The sequence below is a fragment of the Dermacentor variabilis genome, chromosome 3, assembly GCF_050947875.1.
Source record: "Dermacentor variabilis isolate Ectoservices chromosome 3, ASM5094787v1, whole genome shotgun sequence".
NCBI lineage: Eukaryota > Metazoa > Arthropoda > Arachnida > Ixodida > Ixodidae > Dermacentor > Dermacentor variabilis.
The window spans coordinates 196,709,365-196,725,278 of NC_134570.1; the positions used below are offsets into that span (position 1 = coordinate 196,709,365).

General features: G+C 46.3%; 1 protein-coding gene across 1 annotated transcript in view; it reads left to right on the forward strand.

Moving 5' to 3' along the window:
* The window catches only part of LOC142576586 (fatty acid synthase-like), a 285,463-nt gene extending 273,223 nt beyond the window's left edge, over positions 1 to 12,240 (forward strand). Inside the window, exons 27-28 of the mRNA XM_075686771.1 lie at positions 9,000 to 9,257; positions 11,941 to 12,240. Coding sequence (XP_075542886.1) covers positions 9,000 to 9,257; positions 11,941 to 12,054 — 372 coding nt within the window. The 3' untranslated portion in view covers positions 12,055 to 12,240. The remainder of the gene's footprint in view (positions 1 to 8,999; positions 9,258 to 11,940) is intronic.
* The last annotated feature ends 3,674 nt before the right edge of the window (positions 12,241 to 15,914 follow it).

Here is a 15,914-nt window from a genome sequence, read left to right on the forward strand (position 1 = left end):
AGGCGGCTTGCAACAGTACTAGAGGCCATCAAATCATGAGGGCTTACTCTGAAGCCAGAAAAGTGCCGCTTCGCTTACGACGAGCTTCTGTTCCTAGGCCACGTCATCAGAAAATCTGGAGTACGCCCCGACCCGCAGAAAACAGCTGCCATCGCAAAGTTCCCGCAGCCCATCGACAAGAAGGCAGTGCGTAGATTCCTGGCATGTGTGCCTTCTACAGGCGCTTTGTCAAGGACTTTTCATGCATCGCTGAGCCGCAAACGCATCGAACCAAATCTGATGTCGAGTTCAAATGGCAAACGCCGCAGGCCGACGCATTTCAAGAATTAAACGACGCATTCAGCCACCACCGGTACTCGAACATTTCGACGAAGACGCCGATACCGAAACCCACACTGACGCCACTAGTTTAGGCCTCGGTGCCGTCCTAGTCGAGAAGAAAGACGGACATGAACGGGTGATATCTTATGCTAGCCGGTCGCTGTAAAAAGCGGAAAACAATTATTCTACGACAGAAAAGGAATGCCTCGCCATCATTTGGGCTACAGCAAAATTCCGCCCTTACCTATATGGCAGGCTATTCAAAGTCGTCAGCGACCATCACGCGTTGTGTTGGCTAGCTAACTTAAAGGACCCTTCAGGACGGCTGGCGAAGTGGAGCCTCGGACTACAAGAATATGACGTCACGGTAATCAACAAGTCCAGACGAAAACACTCAGACGCCGGCTGCCTATCACGCGGCCCCATCGAACCCCCGCCGGAAGACGACGAGGCTGACGACGCCTTCCTCGGAATAATAAGCGCAGAAGACTTCACTAAACAGCAACGAGCAGACCCGGAGCTAAAAGGCCTCGTGGAGTATTTGGAAGGGAACACCGACGTAATACCAGGGGAATTTAAGCGCGGATTGTCTTCGTTCACATTGCAAAACAACCTGCTCGTAAAGAAGTTCTCACCAGTCCGCGCCAGCTACCTTCTTGTTGTTCCGTCAGCGCTACGTCCAGAAATACTATACGCCCTACACGACGATCCAACCGCTGGGCACCTCGGATTCTCCGGAACGCTGTCGAGGGTACAGGAAAGGTATTACTGGCCGCGTCTGACCACCGACGTCGCTTGTTACGTCAAGACAGGCCGAGACTGTCAGCGACGCAAGACACCACCGACAAGGCCAGTAGGATTACAACAGCCGATCAAACCTCCTTGCAGACCATTTCAGCAGATTGGGATGGATTTGTTGGGACCGTTTCTGGCATCAACATCCGGAAATAAGTGGATCGTCGTGGCGACGGACTATCTCACCCGCTTTGCTGAAAGTAAAGCTCTACCGAAAGGCACTTCAGCCGAAGTGGCGAAATTTTTCATCAAGAACATTCTGCTGCGACATGGTGCCCCAGAAGTCCTCATCACCGACAGAGGAACAGCGTTTACAGCAGAGCTCACCCAAGCCATTCTGCAGTACAGCCATACATGCCACAGGAGGACAACTGCATACCACCCGCAGACGAATGGTCTCGCGGAGCGCCTGAGCAAGACCCTCGGCGATATGCTAGCAAGGTACGTCGACGTCGAGCACAAGACCTGGGACGCGGTCCTGCCGTACGTAATCTTTGCTTACAACAGGACGGTGCAAGAAACAACACAGATCACGCCGTTTAAGCTGGTTTACGGCAGGAACCCGACGACGACGCTCGACGCCATGCTGCCGCACGTCACCGACGAAGATAATCTTGACGTCACGACCTTTCTCCAGCGCGTCGAAGAAGCCCGACAACTCGCCCGCCTACGGATGAAGAACCAGCAGCATACCGACAGCCGACACTACAACCTCCGATGACGCTTCGTCGAGTACCAGCCCGGTGACCCTGTTTGGGTTTGGACCCCTATACGCCGACGAGGACTGAGCGAGAAGCTTTTGCGTCACTATTTCGGACCGTACAAGATCATCCGACGTATTTGCGCACTGGACAATGAGGTCGTATCAGACGGCATTTCGCTGTCACAGCGGCGCCGCTCACGACCTGAAATTGTCCACGTTGTGCGACTCAAGCCGTACTACCAGCGTTGATGAACTTTGGGACTTCGCGTAACTGACCGTTGGACTTTCTTTCTTTTGGTTGTTTCGGTACTTATGTTTAATAAGTGTCCTTTTGTGTTTCGCTCTCTTATGTTTGTAGCATCGGGACGATGCTTTTTAAGAGGGGGGTATTGACACGTGTACTTATCTTTATCGGGCGACCACGTTTCGCCGCCTAACAAATGTAATCGCACAGCGCTGGATGCGCCTACATGCATCCGAAGTTTCTGGAAAGTTATCGATGCTTCTATCCGGCTGTCTGTTGTCGCCGAACGTTGTGTTATCTGAATTCATCGCGTGACGCGAATGGTGTAGAACTTTGTGGAAGGCACGCGGGTCCGAACGATTAGTCTGGAACATTCGACGACTGCTGTATAAAAGCGGACGCGCTTGACCCGCCGATCAGATTTTCAACGATCGCGACTGTGTTCGTCGCTATCGTTGTGCTATAAGTGTAGCCTGTTTTGTTGGCACAGATTCGCCCAATAAAAGTTAGTTTTGTCTTTCACAGTATTTGCTACTGTGTTCTCCAACGTCACCACCACGTGACAATATTTTCCAGTGAAGCCAGCGGAGGGGGCAGCGCCTTACTACGCACGTCACCGAGAGTGTCTCCTGAAGCGGCGGTGCTGTTGTAGACCACTCTTGAGGGCGGCCAGCGCCGGCGGGTCAGAGCACGCCCGACGGCACTTCAGTTGTGCGCTGGCTTTTCGTCACAACTTTTCACACCCCCGATTGAACGGTTTCAATGCAATTTGCTCGAAAAGCTTTCGAACTAGACGGAAATGCTGTAACAATGAAAGCAATGCCTGCCATAACTACTGTGCACAACAGCCCCAACAATTTCGAAAAAAATGCGGGCAAGTTATGCCTTACAATTGTTCGGGCATGAACCTTTACTAGCCTTCTTTCTTTAATACGGTCAGCTAGAGCAGCGCTGCGGTAAACTTGAAGCTACAGAAACATGTCTCATAAGAATGAAGTCCTTGATTGCTGTGATTACAGGCAGGTATACAGCTGAAGCCCTCAGGCCTGCTTCTGATGGTGTGAAGTAAATAAAGAAAACCCTAGGTTTCCTGGACGCCTGCGAGCGCCACGCTGATAAAAAAAAATTCTGAGCGAATCTACCGCGGAAGGCCTAAGCACTGTTGAACTCCTTCTGTACTTGCACGACCAAGTTGGCTACAGCTACCTGTTGACATCACGACTGAGCCAGGACAAAGTGGAGAACTTCTTTGGATTGGTAAGGCTTCCATCTGGCTACAACTCCCATCCAACACCACAACAGTTTGTTATCACTCTTCACTGCGTCTCATATTGCAACTTGGCACACAGCGTTGCAGGTGGAAATACAGAGAGTGGCATATTAAGTCCTCTTCTTGACGCGTAGGAGAAATAGAAAACTGCAAAGCAGCGACTGATGGAGAAAGTGAACGTTTGCTCCGAAAAAGAGGGACCGTCGGCTTCATGTGGCAGTGCACCTAAGCAACATGACTATAACATCCAAAGACGTGACTCAAGGTTGATCTATCACATCTCTGGTTACGTGGCGAAAAAGCGCGTCCTACCGACCAAATGTCCTGCATCTATCGAATGCCTCTTATTGCCAGCAGAGCAATCCTACCGAGAAATTTGTAAGCGAAATAAAGGACGCCCTAACCACTCTGCGCAAGACAGTTCAGATAACTGATAAGACGTTCAAAGCATTGATACCGAGAAACTCTGGCCCCGGCCGTTTCTACCTACTACCCAAAATCCACAAAATAAACAATCCCGGTCGGCCTATCGTTTCCATTAATGGAACAGTGACTGAGAAAATATCCAGCTTTATTGACAGTCTGATCAAGGACATCCCATCTTCATTTCCCTCGTACATTAAAAACACAAACCACTTCCTTCGGGAGGTATCAAACCTGACGGTACCGGCGGGGGGTTACTTAGTCACTGTGGATGTCGCATCTTTGTACACCAACATACCTCACGCCGAGGGCATAGCTTCCGCAGTTTCAGCTTACGCTGGCTCCAGCCTACCTAGGCAACTAGATAAATATACAGTTGAGACTCTTCTAAATCTAGTACTGAAATATAATCTCTGAGTTCGATGACAAGCATTATCTGCAAATCAGCGGAACCGCCATGGGAACAAAGATGGCGCCAAATTATGCAAATATCTTTATGGCATCTTTAGAAATACCCTTCCTCGCAAACTCGGCCGTAAAACCAATATTTTATAAGCGATTCCTGGATTGAAATTTTCTTTGTGTGGGCTGACGATGAACAAAGTCTCTTAGACTTCATTCCCAATTTCAATTCTCTGCACCCGTCAATCTGCTTTACGCATAACTTCTCCCAAGATAGTATTCACTTCCTCGACGTCACTCTGTCACTGAGTGGCGGTCGCATTTCCACGTCCCTATACAAAAAGCCGACAGATCGTCAGCAATATCTGCACTTTTATAGTAGCCACCCCTATCACTGCAAAACAAGTATTCCCTACTCCCAGACCCACCGATACCGAAGAGTATGTTCCGAATCTGCGCAATTTGAGCGACACGCGGGGAAACTGAAATCTGCTCTCATACGCCAAAAATATCCTCCAAAAATAGTAGACGATCCCATTCAACGCGCCCGCAGCTTAGATCGAGCACATATAATGGGAGAAAGGGTAAGCAATACCAATACACAATCAGATCCGAACTTGGTCCTCACATACACTACCGGTGCTCCGCGGGTCAATGCCATTCTCCACCGCCATTTCAATATCACGAAACACAGCATCCGACTCGCTACTATCTTCAAGCAGCCACCTCGGGTTGTGTATAGAAGAAACAAAAACTTAAGGGATTTGTTAGTTAGGGCAAGGACACAGAAGTCAAACGCGCCCAAGGGCTGTCGACCGTGTAGGCAACCTCGTTGTAACGTATGCCGTCACATGACAACAACAGACACGGCTGAGGCATCGAACTCGTCCTTCGTATATAAAATTAACGAAAATCTTGACCGTGATTCCAGTAACGTTGTGTACAAAATTCGATGCGAGGTGTGTAAGCAGGAATATATCGGGCAAACAGAGACCCCTTTCTGCCTGCGCTTCAACAATCACCGCGCGCATGTGAAAAGTATCCCGAATTTACCCTTCTCCAGGCACGTTCGGCTACCAGATCATTTCTTTGGACGCGTGACCGTAGTGCTCTTGCAATCTGGTTTCCAACACACCCGTGCACGCGAGCAGAGACAATCTTTTTTCATCCATAAATTTGCAACGTACGCTAAAGGAACTAATGAGATTCCGGGGCGGCTGACGTGCCTGCGGGATATGCCGTGAGTGTGCATGGGAAACGCGAATACATGTTCTGTACTCTAAAATTGAGACGCTGGCTATTCACTGCTTGCTCGTCCCTCCGCATGCGCCTGAAGGGGGTGAGCGGAATACCAATAAATTCAGTTTCCTGCACCCTGCCACTCAAGTGGTCATTCTGAGTGACCTATTTCCCCTTCTTGGAATACGCACGAGCTGACTTGATGTCAGTTGTCGGTTAAACGTTCAAAAACTGGACCACATGGAGGCTATTTAACTCGGCTCCCTAAATCTGAGCCCAGGCGCGCACTTGCTTTGCGAATACCACGCATATATTCCTTTTGGGACTATATATATATATAATATTTCTCGCACCGTGGCTGGACCACACAGTTGCCGAAGCGGGCCGTGCCTTGTATATCTGTACTTTGACACTGTGTTACTTTCCACAAGTTGCCGCTCTTCTCTCTTCCTTCTGGGCCCCTTCTCTATTGGGCCCCCGCCGCCCGATTCAACTTGCTCTCTCTCCCGCTACAACGGCAGCACGCGCACTGGTGCTGCGCAGTGACCGTTTTCTCCCTCCTTACCTCGGGTGAATGGGAACCTAGCTGCCGCTACTTCCCGCCCCCCTCACTCTTCGACTTACGTCTGCCTCCTCCTGTGTGCTTCTTTCTTTTTCTTCTTCCTTTCTTTCTTTTGTCTTTCTTTCTTCTTTTTTTCCCACTGACCTCCTTGCTCTACATACATGGGACTCCGCCTTCCTCTTGCCCTGCATAGCTGCCAAAGACAGCTGTAAATCTGCCAAAGCACCGAAAATCAATCACTGTCACAACTGTCCCTCTCGGTTTGATGTATCTGAGAACGACCGGGCACACGGTCTGGTGTCTTCACTACCAGGGCCGAACTGCGATTTTTTTTTTTGTAAACCCTGATGAAGATCGGTTCACCGATCGAAACTGCTGTAACTAAATACTTGTTCTGTTTACCTTGTAGCACCACTCAAGTTCTTTACGTTTGAAAGGTAGCCTGAAGAATTCCTCTTTGCCTACTACACACACACACACACACACACACACACACACATATATATATATATATACATATATATATATACATATATATATATATATGTGTGTGTGTGTGTGTGTGTGTGTGTGTGTGTGTGTGTGTGTGTGTGTGTGTGTGTGTGTGTGTGTGTGTGTGTGTGTGTGTGCGTGTGTGTGTATTAATCGTGTATATCCCGTGAGAAAGGGTCTCAAGAATAACTGTTACTTTGGGAAATTTAGTGACTCGAAATATGTCGGAACTGCGACAGTTTGTAATACTTAGCCAAAAACAACGTTTACAGTGCGCTCAATAGCCTCTGTCTGTTATTGCTTGCTATGGCGCGATCGACATTGTACACTCAATTCAGTAAACATCCGCGCATACCAAATATCTTCAAATATTAAAGATAAATAGCAAGCGTGGAACAAAACTACGTTAAGCGCGCAGCTACATAACGAAGCACGCTTTCCAGTCTCGTGTGCTGGCATCGCACGCTGCGGAGTCGAGCCGAGCGTTCAAGAGTGGTCGATCGCAGTGACGCCGCTGCAGGGGACACAGCGTGCGTCAGGCTGAGAGGCACGGTCGCGCCACTTGAAAATATTCTAGTTCACTGTAACCGCAGATACAGATCATGAGACGGAAATAATTAGAAGAATAAGAATGGGCTGGGGTGCGTTTGGCAGGCATTCTGAGATCATGAACAGCAGGTTGCCGTTATCCCTCAAGAGAAAAGTGTTATAGTTGTGTCCTACCAGTACTCACCTACGGGGCAGAAACCTGCAGGCTTACGAAAAGGGTTCGACTTAAATTGAGGATGACGCAACGAGCTATGGAAAGAAGAATGATGGGAGTAATGTTAAGGGATAAGAAAAGAGCAGGTTGGGTGAGGGAACAAACGCGAGTTAATGACATCATAGTTGAAATCAAGAAAAAGAGATGGGGGCATGGGCAGGATATGTAATGTGGAGGGAAGATAACCGATGGTCATTAAGGATTACGGACTGGATTCCAAGGGAAGGGAAGCGTAGCATGGGGCGGCAGAAAGTTATGTCGGTGGAGGAGATTAACAGGTTTGCAGGCAAACATGGCCACAATTAGTACATGACCGGGCTAGATGAAGAAGTATGGGAGAGGCCTTTGCCCTGCAGTGGGCGTAAGCAGGCTGATTATTATTATTATTATTATTATTAATATTATTATTATTATTATTATTATTATTATTATTATTATTATTATTATTATTATTATTATGAACAACCACGACGGCAAAACGACCATGAGCACATGCCTAGTGGCCCAAGCTGTGAGATTTGGACCACTGGGTCAGCGTAGAACGCGTTATGACTACGGCATGATGCGAGTCAGATTTCGAAGGTGAAATGGCGAACACGAATGACCGCGACGGCACCAAAACCACGGGAACTTACCTAGTGGCGCAAGCTGATAGACAGCTTGTAGCACACCTCGGTGTAAGACAGACAGACAGACAGACAGACAGACAGACAGACAGACAGACAGACAGACAGACAGACAGACAGACAGACAGACGCAGGCTCACAGACGCAGGCTCAAAACGCTTGAAGTAGGCAAATGACGCTGATCACATGTTACTTGTGCACATTTTTTTGGTTAGCCCAGTAGCTTTAAGGGGGATGGGATTTGTACAACTACTTTTTCATAGCAAGCTCAAGAGATTAGATTGGCAATGTTCATCACTCTACTATGCTAGAGGGTATCCGCGGTTTAACAAGGGCATGCCGCAGTGCGTGGTCATATCTCTTGTCAAGCACTATAATATACCTCAAGTAAAATATAGTTTCACAGTTTTCATATTTCGGTTAGAAAGCATAAAGAGCAATTAAAGTGAGGAATTAAATGGTAAATTACGTTATTTTTTGCCTTGTTATGATAAATATGCATGTTGTGCCGAGGTCGTGCCTGCATATTCCAGATTTCCGGCGCTCAATAAACTAGTTTATAGTAGCGCTCTTTGTTCTGCTGTTCTTTTTATGAACTAGTATTTTCACTCTTTATTTTCCCTTCAGCATAAGGAATTAACTATGCAGTCAAAGATCTCTTTTCGTGCCACTAAACCGCTTATAGGCAGCACAACCTCACTGCATTGTTGTAACGCGAAAACCATCAAAATAAATGTGCATTGATCAAAGACGCAGTGAATGCTACTACCATTTCAGCTTAGGCGGTATTCGTGCTATTTTCTGCATTTACCTTGCAATAAGGAATTAGCAGCCGTGGTGACACAGTAATCATGGCTTCTTGCAGCTGGGGACAATTCCCCCCGTTTTGTTGGCGGCATTATGATTGGGCCGAAATGAGAAGACACTTGTGTCCTTGTATTTAGCCGCGAATTCATGACCCACAGATGGCGTTAGTCTACAGCCCCGTACAACGATGCCTCCCACAGCAAGCGTTGCTTGGGAACGTTAAATCCAATTACTTCATTTAGCGATCAGGAATGGGTTTCAGTATGCAAGTCAATTCCGCTTGCTCTTCATAACAGAAAAAATAATGGTGTGATCTCAATAGTTGTTTTAAATCGGAACTATCTACATACAGGTACGTGACAAGCTAAGCCACTGCAAGAACTTTGACGCTAAACTAGACGTGGCCATAAACATCCTACTGAAAGCTTTGGGAGACACGCAGCCGAGCCGAGAAGACCTTGCAATTGGCATGTCCACTTTCTATGACTGTCTGAAGGCGGGAAGCATTTACGAGCCAAAAGCAAAGTTCTTTGGGAACGTAGTGCTTGTGAAGGCATCGCAGACACGAGACATGGCACGGCGGCTGCCACCCGACTACGGTTTATCAGAGGTAAGTGAGCATACCTGTGCATTGAAACAAAAGCAGCAAGCGATGGGGCCAAGTAAATAAGTCCATGAATCTGCCTGGGCAGATTTTTGTAGCTGGTTGAAGTCACGCGATGTTTACTGAGTCGCTCCTTCCTGTAGCTATTTAGTGTGAGGGAAAACTTCCCTAGCGTGTTTAATTCTGTCTTCTAGGGAGTATGCCTTTTTGCATACTATACCGCTTCAACTTCACAAACGCATGAAGCAGGCTACTGAATGCTGTATAGCCGCGTGTAAAATCTGAAGCACTCAACTATTCAGTTCAGTTCAGGTTTATTCACGCCTACAATATGCCGTGTCAATATATGCAAATAGTTTAGATGCATAGGCAAAGCCTATGTTATGTATCCAATAGAAAAACACATTTGAAGCTGGAACAAGCTAGGATAAGCGAAAAGCCACAATGCTCAGCCTAAGGAAAATCAGATGCAAATTATTAACAGTACCAGAAGAACACTAAACTAATGAAAGCAATTCAAAACACGTAAATCCAGGCAAAGCGGGTTCCCGAACATTTTCTGATCCCGCATAGGATTGCTGCATTGTTTGTTAAATGATCGCAATGAGCGAACTGGATCTGTGCCAATAGTTGCCGAAATCAATGTCGAATGTTTCGCTCCTCTTCATGTCGCTAAACAACGAAGAATGAGCCAGATGACACCATAGCCCTTTCTGGCGTTCTCAGTGCTTTTTTTTACCTCTGTAAGTGTGATACAACAGAAAGCGGCACTTAAAGGTCGGTTTATCCAAGAAAAATTTCGCACATACACTTGACACTGCTTACATGTGTGAATGCGAAAGCATTATAGTTTTTTAAGTAAAACTTATTGTCAGCCAGATTGCCGACACTTGACGTGACATCACGCACGCAATAGGCACGCCTTTAGTAAGCCACGACTTTGGGGCCGCTTTGGCGTAGTGGAAGCCTGCTCATCTCGTATCCCGGAAGCCCTGGTTCGATTCCCTTCCAAACGAGATGTACTAAATTTCGTTTTCGAAGTCATTAATTTACTTTGTTTACAGGAACCTACCCGTGAAATGTGACGGCGATGCGATCATTTTTCGCTTGTTATTACTCTTTCCGCCGTCGGCCATTTTTGGTAGCGTTGTCCAGTCACGCCCATGACGAAAACGCCGAATTTTTCCGTAATGGGGCATGTAATGTTTTCGCATTCGAACATACTTGTGGTAGTATGCATGATGCTCATGCTAATTTGTTGTCTTCGCGGTAAATGGTTCGTAGTATGACTCCGTCTATAGTAGTAGTATGACTCCGTCTAATGGTTCTAGGTATGACTCTGTCCAAGCATAATTTTGGAACGCGGCTCCACGTGCTATTAATTTCTCAAAGAAATCTCCGCCCGGTCAAAATAAAAGCATGAAGCTCGAGTACGTATCATTGATTGCGTCAAATGTCGGAATCAGTACCCCAACGATTCGAGAGTAACAGTTGAGGGCGCTCCTTGGTATGAATTGGATGCACAATAGTGCAGCGTAAGAAATAAAATTATGGTTCGCACACTACCCCCGTCTACGGTTATTATGAGGGCAAATAAACTGCAGTAGGAAACAACGACAAAGGAAGAGTACAATACCCGCAAACGTTAAAGCACCTGCGCGCCAGTGTCATCCGTCATTGTTTGACTTGTGAATATAAAAATTATTATAGCGAAAGCTGTATATGACTAGCCTTCCGTAGTTTTTGTTGTCCAGCAACAGAAATGGACGATTTCTAACAAACCAACACTGACTGGGTTTAACTGTTTGCTTTGTGTGTGACCACATACGGGTGCAGTGCGGTGGCGCAGATGTCAGAATGTGGAACAGATTAGAACGCTCGCTGCGAAAAATGGCGTGGCGTCAAGGTTATCGCAGTATATAAGCAAGAGAAGCCTCGACGCTAAAACAGCTGCGTTATCGTAGGGGCGTTCGCATTAAGTTCGTACACCCAAAGAACAACATGCGTACGAGGAGTGCTGGAGAGAACAGCAACGAGAATGTAAGTGGCGCCAGCGCGATACTACCACCGACGAAGAACGTTTCCGCGATGCTGAATGAACAAATAACAACCATTTCACTATGTGAATATGAAATGGAAGCGAAAGCACTTTGCTTTTCGTTTGACTGCTTTGACTGTCGTCAACTTTGCCTGCCATTTCTACTTCACCCATGGTAACGGTTGCCATTTTTAGAACATTGTTTTAGCTATGAGTGACACTGTCAAAAAGAAAAGGTTGTACGCTTAAAATGACATAACTAGAGTCTTTCTTTTTTGCGTATTGAAAAACGTGCTCCCAACGCAATGACTGCGCGATACGAAGCCTATTTTTAGGTTCTCACGTGTTCCGTTTGTAGCACCGTGCACGCAAATGCGGGTAGATTCTAAATGTTAGCCGATACGCTGAAACATAGCGGAAATGGTGAATTATCGGAAGGGTAAGGTTATCGTTTGCTTCACTGCATACAAAAATTCTACAAATAATATTTATGCAAACTGTTTGACCTTAAAAAACGCAAAGAACATAAGCGGCCAACACCTCAATTCCTGCTCTGTGCTAACCACGAGTGCTGCATTACTGTAACGTCCAGCAGGGCGAGCTATGCTTGCAACTTACATTTTGTTTTCTTTCTCTCTCGGCTTCGTTTAGTGTTGTGATGGAGAAGTCGATGTCAGAGTGGTGGACGGCTCACACGAAAGCTTCATTCTCGGCGAAGGTGCAAAGAAATGCGCAGCTATCATCAGGCAACAGGTGCAGCGCTGAAACATGGTGGGCCTTGTAACACGCAGTGTACACGCGGCCTCATTAATGATGCGTCGGGCGGTGCGACAAAGAGAATGCGCGCCTGATGAAGTCATCACCAGTTCTCTGTGGTTTGTTCTTGGTTATTTTTAATGTATGTTAAAATGTTCTGACTCGTGATAACATGTATTTCAACATACTAGCAAAACTGTATTCCCATAATTTACTAATAAATGGCTTTACGCACAAATACTGTTATTTGTGGCTTCAATCACCGGAATTGAGCTGGGAGTTAATAAAACGGACCACCAGCTCTATCCGTTGTCCTTTTTAGGAGTGCACCCTAGCGACGTATTCTCGGACGATCACTGTCGGCGATATCACTTTGAATGGGCTCTTATTGGCTGGCGGAGCAAAACGAGATGAGCTGATTGGCTGGTTGAGCACTGCGTCACGCGAAGGCGATAGTATCGCCGAAAGCAATTGTCTGAGAATACGTCACTGGTCACTAGAGTTCGCGTTTTACAGGGGAGCTGCAAAGGAGACTTGTAAGGAGAGAAGCTGTACCTTCAAATGCTAAATTTTGCGGACGATTTCTAGTGATGAAGACTGCATCCCAGCATGGACTATTGAAGAACGTCTGGTACACCGGAGCCTCTGGCGAAACAGAGTGCGCCTCTATTGTAAACATATTCAAGTATTGCACCAGGAAGTGTAATTAAAAGAAGTCGAGAAGAGTGAAGCGCTCTCCGCTTTGTGCCGGAAAGAAGACGAAGAAGTGCGCTAGTGCAGAAGTGAGGACAAAGAAGTTTGAATAAAATGGCGGACGACACCCGTCTCATTGTGATTGTCTTTTCTTCTACCGTTCTAGTTAGGAACGCTATGTATGTATGTATGTATGTATGTATGTATGTATGTATGTATGTATGTATGTATGTATGTATGTATGTATGTATGTATGTATGTATGTATGTATGTATGTATGGCGTAGACATAAATTTTGTTCGGGGGGGGGGCTCACGTTGCAGCTCGGCCTCCTCAAGAGGAAGCTTTAGCTCGGGTCATCATCATCATCATCATCATCAGCATAGTTACGCCCACTGCAGGGCAAAGGCCTCTCCCATATTTCTCCAACAACCCCGGTCATGTACTAATTGTGGCCATGCCGTCCCTGCAAACTTCTTAATCTCATCCGCCCACCTAACTTTCTGCCGCCCCCTGCTACACTTCCCTTCTCTTGGAATCCAGTCCGTAACCCTTAATGACCATCGGTTATCTTCCCTCCTCATTACATGTCCTGCCTATGCCCATTTCTTTTTGTTGATTTCAACTAAGATGTCATTAACACGCGTTTGTTCCCTCAACCAATCTGCTCTTTTCTTATCCCTTAACGTTACACCTATCATTCTTCTTTCCATAGCTCGTTGCGTCGTCCTCAATTTAAGTAGAACCCTTTTCGTAAGCCTCCAGGTTTCTGCCCCATATGTTAGTACTGGTAACACACAGCTGTTATACACTTTCCTTTTGAGGGATAGTGGCAACCTGCTGTTCATGATTTGAGAATGCCTGCCAAACGCACTCCAGCCCATTCTTATTCTTCTGCTTATTTCAGTCTCATGATCCGGATCCGTGGTCACTACCTGCCCTAAGTAGATGTATTCCCTTACCACTTCCAGTGCCTCGCTACCTATCGTAAACTGCTGTTCTCTTCCGAGATTGTTAAACATTACTTTAGTTTTCTGTAGATTAATTTTCAGACCCACCCTTCCGCTTTGCCTCTCCATGTCAGTGAGCATACATTGCAATTGGTCTCCTGAGTTGCTAAGCAAGGCAATATCATCAGCAAATCGCAAGTTGCTAAGGTATTATCCATCAACTTTTATCCCAAATTCTTCCCACTCCAGGTCTTGGAATACCTCCTGTAAACATGCTGTGAATAGCATTGGAGAGATCGTATCTCCCTGTCTGACGCCTTTCTTTATTGGGATTTTGTTGCCTTCTTTGTGGAGGACTACGGTGGCTGTGGAGCCGCTATAGATATCTTCCAGTATTATTACATATGGCTCATCTACACCCTGATTCCGTAATGCCTCCATGACTGCTTAGGTTTCGACTGAATCAAACGCTTTCTCGTAATCAATGAAAGCTATATATAAGGGTTGGTTATATTCTGCATCTGCACATTTCTCTATCACTTGATTGATAGTGTGAATATGGTCTATTGTTGAGTAGCCTTTACGGAATCCTGCCTGGTCCTTTGGTTGACAGAAGTCTAAGGCGTTCCTGATCCTATTTGCGATTACCTTAGTAAATACTTTGTAGGCAACGGACAGTAAACTGATCGGTCTATAATTTTTCAAGTCTTTGGCGTCCCCTTTCTTATGGATTAGGATTATGTTAGCGTTCTTCCAAGACTCCGGTACGCTCGAGGTTATGAGGCATTGCGTATACAGGGTGGCCAGTTTCTCTAGAACAATCTGACCACCATCCTTCAACAGATCTGCTGTTACCTGATCCTCCCCAGCTGCCTTCCCCCTTTGCATAGCTCCTAAGGCTTTCTTTATTTCTTCTGGCGTTACCTGTGGGATTTCGAATTCCTCTAGGCTATTCTCTCTTCCACTATCGTCGTGGGTGCCACTGGTACTGTATAAATCTCTATAGAACTCCTCAGCCACTTGAACTATCTCATCCATATTAGTAACGATGTTGCCGGCTTTGTCTCTTAACGCACACATCTGATTCTTGCCTATTCCTAGTTTCTTCTTCACTGTTTTTAGGCCTCCTCCGTTCCTGAGAGCCTGTTCAATTCTATCCATATTATAGTTCCTGATGGCCGCTGTCTTACGCTTGTTGATTAACTTCGAAAGTTCGGCCAGTTCTATTCTAGCTGTAGGGTTAGAGGCTTTCATACATTGGCGTTTCTTGATCAGATCTTTCGTCTCCCGCGATAGCTTACTGGTTTCCTGTCTAACGGCGTTACCACCGACTTCTGTTGCGCATTCCTTAATGATGCCCATGAGATTGTCGTTCATTGCTTCAACACTAAGGTGCTCTTCCTGAGTTAAAGCCGAATACCGGTTCTGTAGCTTGATCCGGAATTCCTCTAGTTTCCCTCTTACCGCTAACTCATTGATTGGCTTCTTGTGTACCAGTTTCTTCCGTTCCCTCCTCAAGTCTAGGCTAATTCGAGTTCTTACCATCCTATGGTCACTGCAGCGTACCTTGCCGAGCACGTCTACATCTTGTATGATGCCAGGGTTCGCGCAGAGTATGAAGTCTATTTCATTTCTAGTCTCACCATTCGGGCTCCTCCACGTCCACTTTCGACTAACCTGCTTGCGGAAAAAGGTATTCATTATCCGCATATTATTCTGTTCTGCAAACTCTACTAATAACTCTCCTCTGCTATTCCTAGAGCCTATGCTATATTCCCCCACTGACTTGTCTCCAGCCTGCTTCTTGATTACCCTGGCATTGAAGTCGCCCATCAGTATAGTGTATTTTGTTTTGACTTTACCCATCGCCGATTCCACGTCTGCATAAAAGCTTTCGACTTCCTGGTCATCATGACTGCATGTAGGGGCATAGACTTGTAGCACCTTCAATTTGTACCTCTTATTAGGTTTCACAACAAGACCTGCCACCCTCTCGTTAATTCTATAGAATTCCTGTATGTTACCAGCTATTTCCTTATTAATCAGGAATCCGACTCCTAGTTCTCGTCTCTCCGCTAAGACCCGGTAGCACAGTACGTGCCCGCTTTTTAGCACTGTATATGCTTCTTTTGTCCTCCTAACCTCACTGAGCCCTATTAGATCCCATTTACTACCCTCGAATTCCTCCAATAACACTGCTAGACTCGCCTCACTAGATAACGTTCT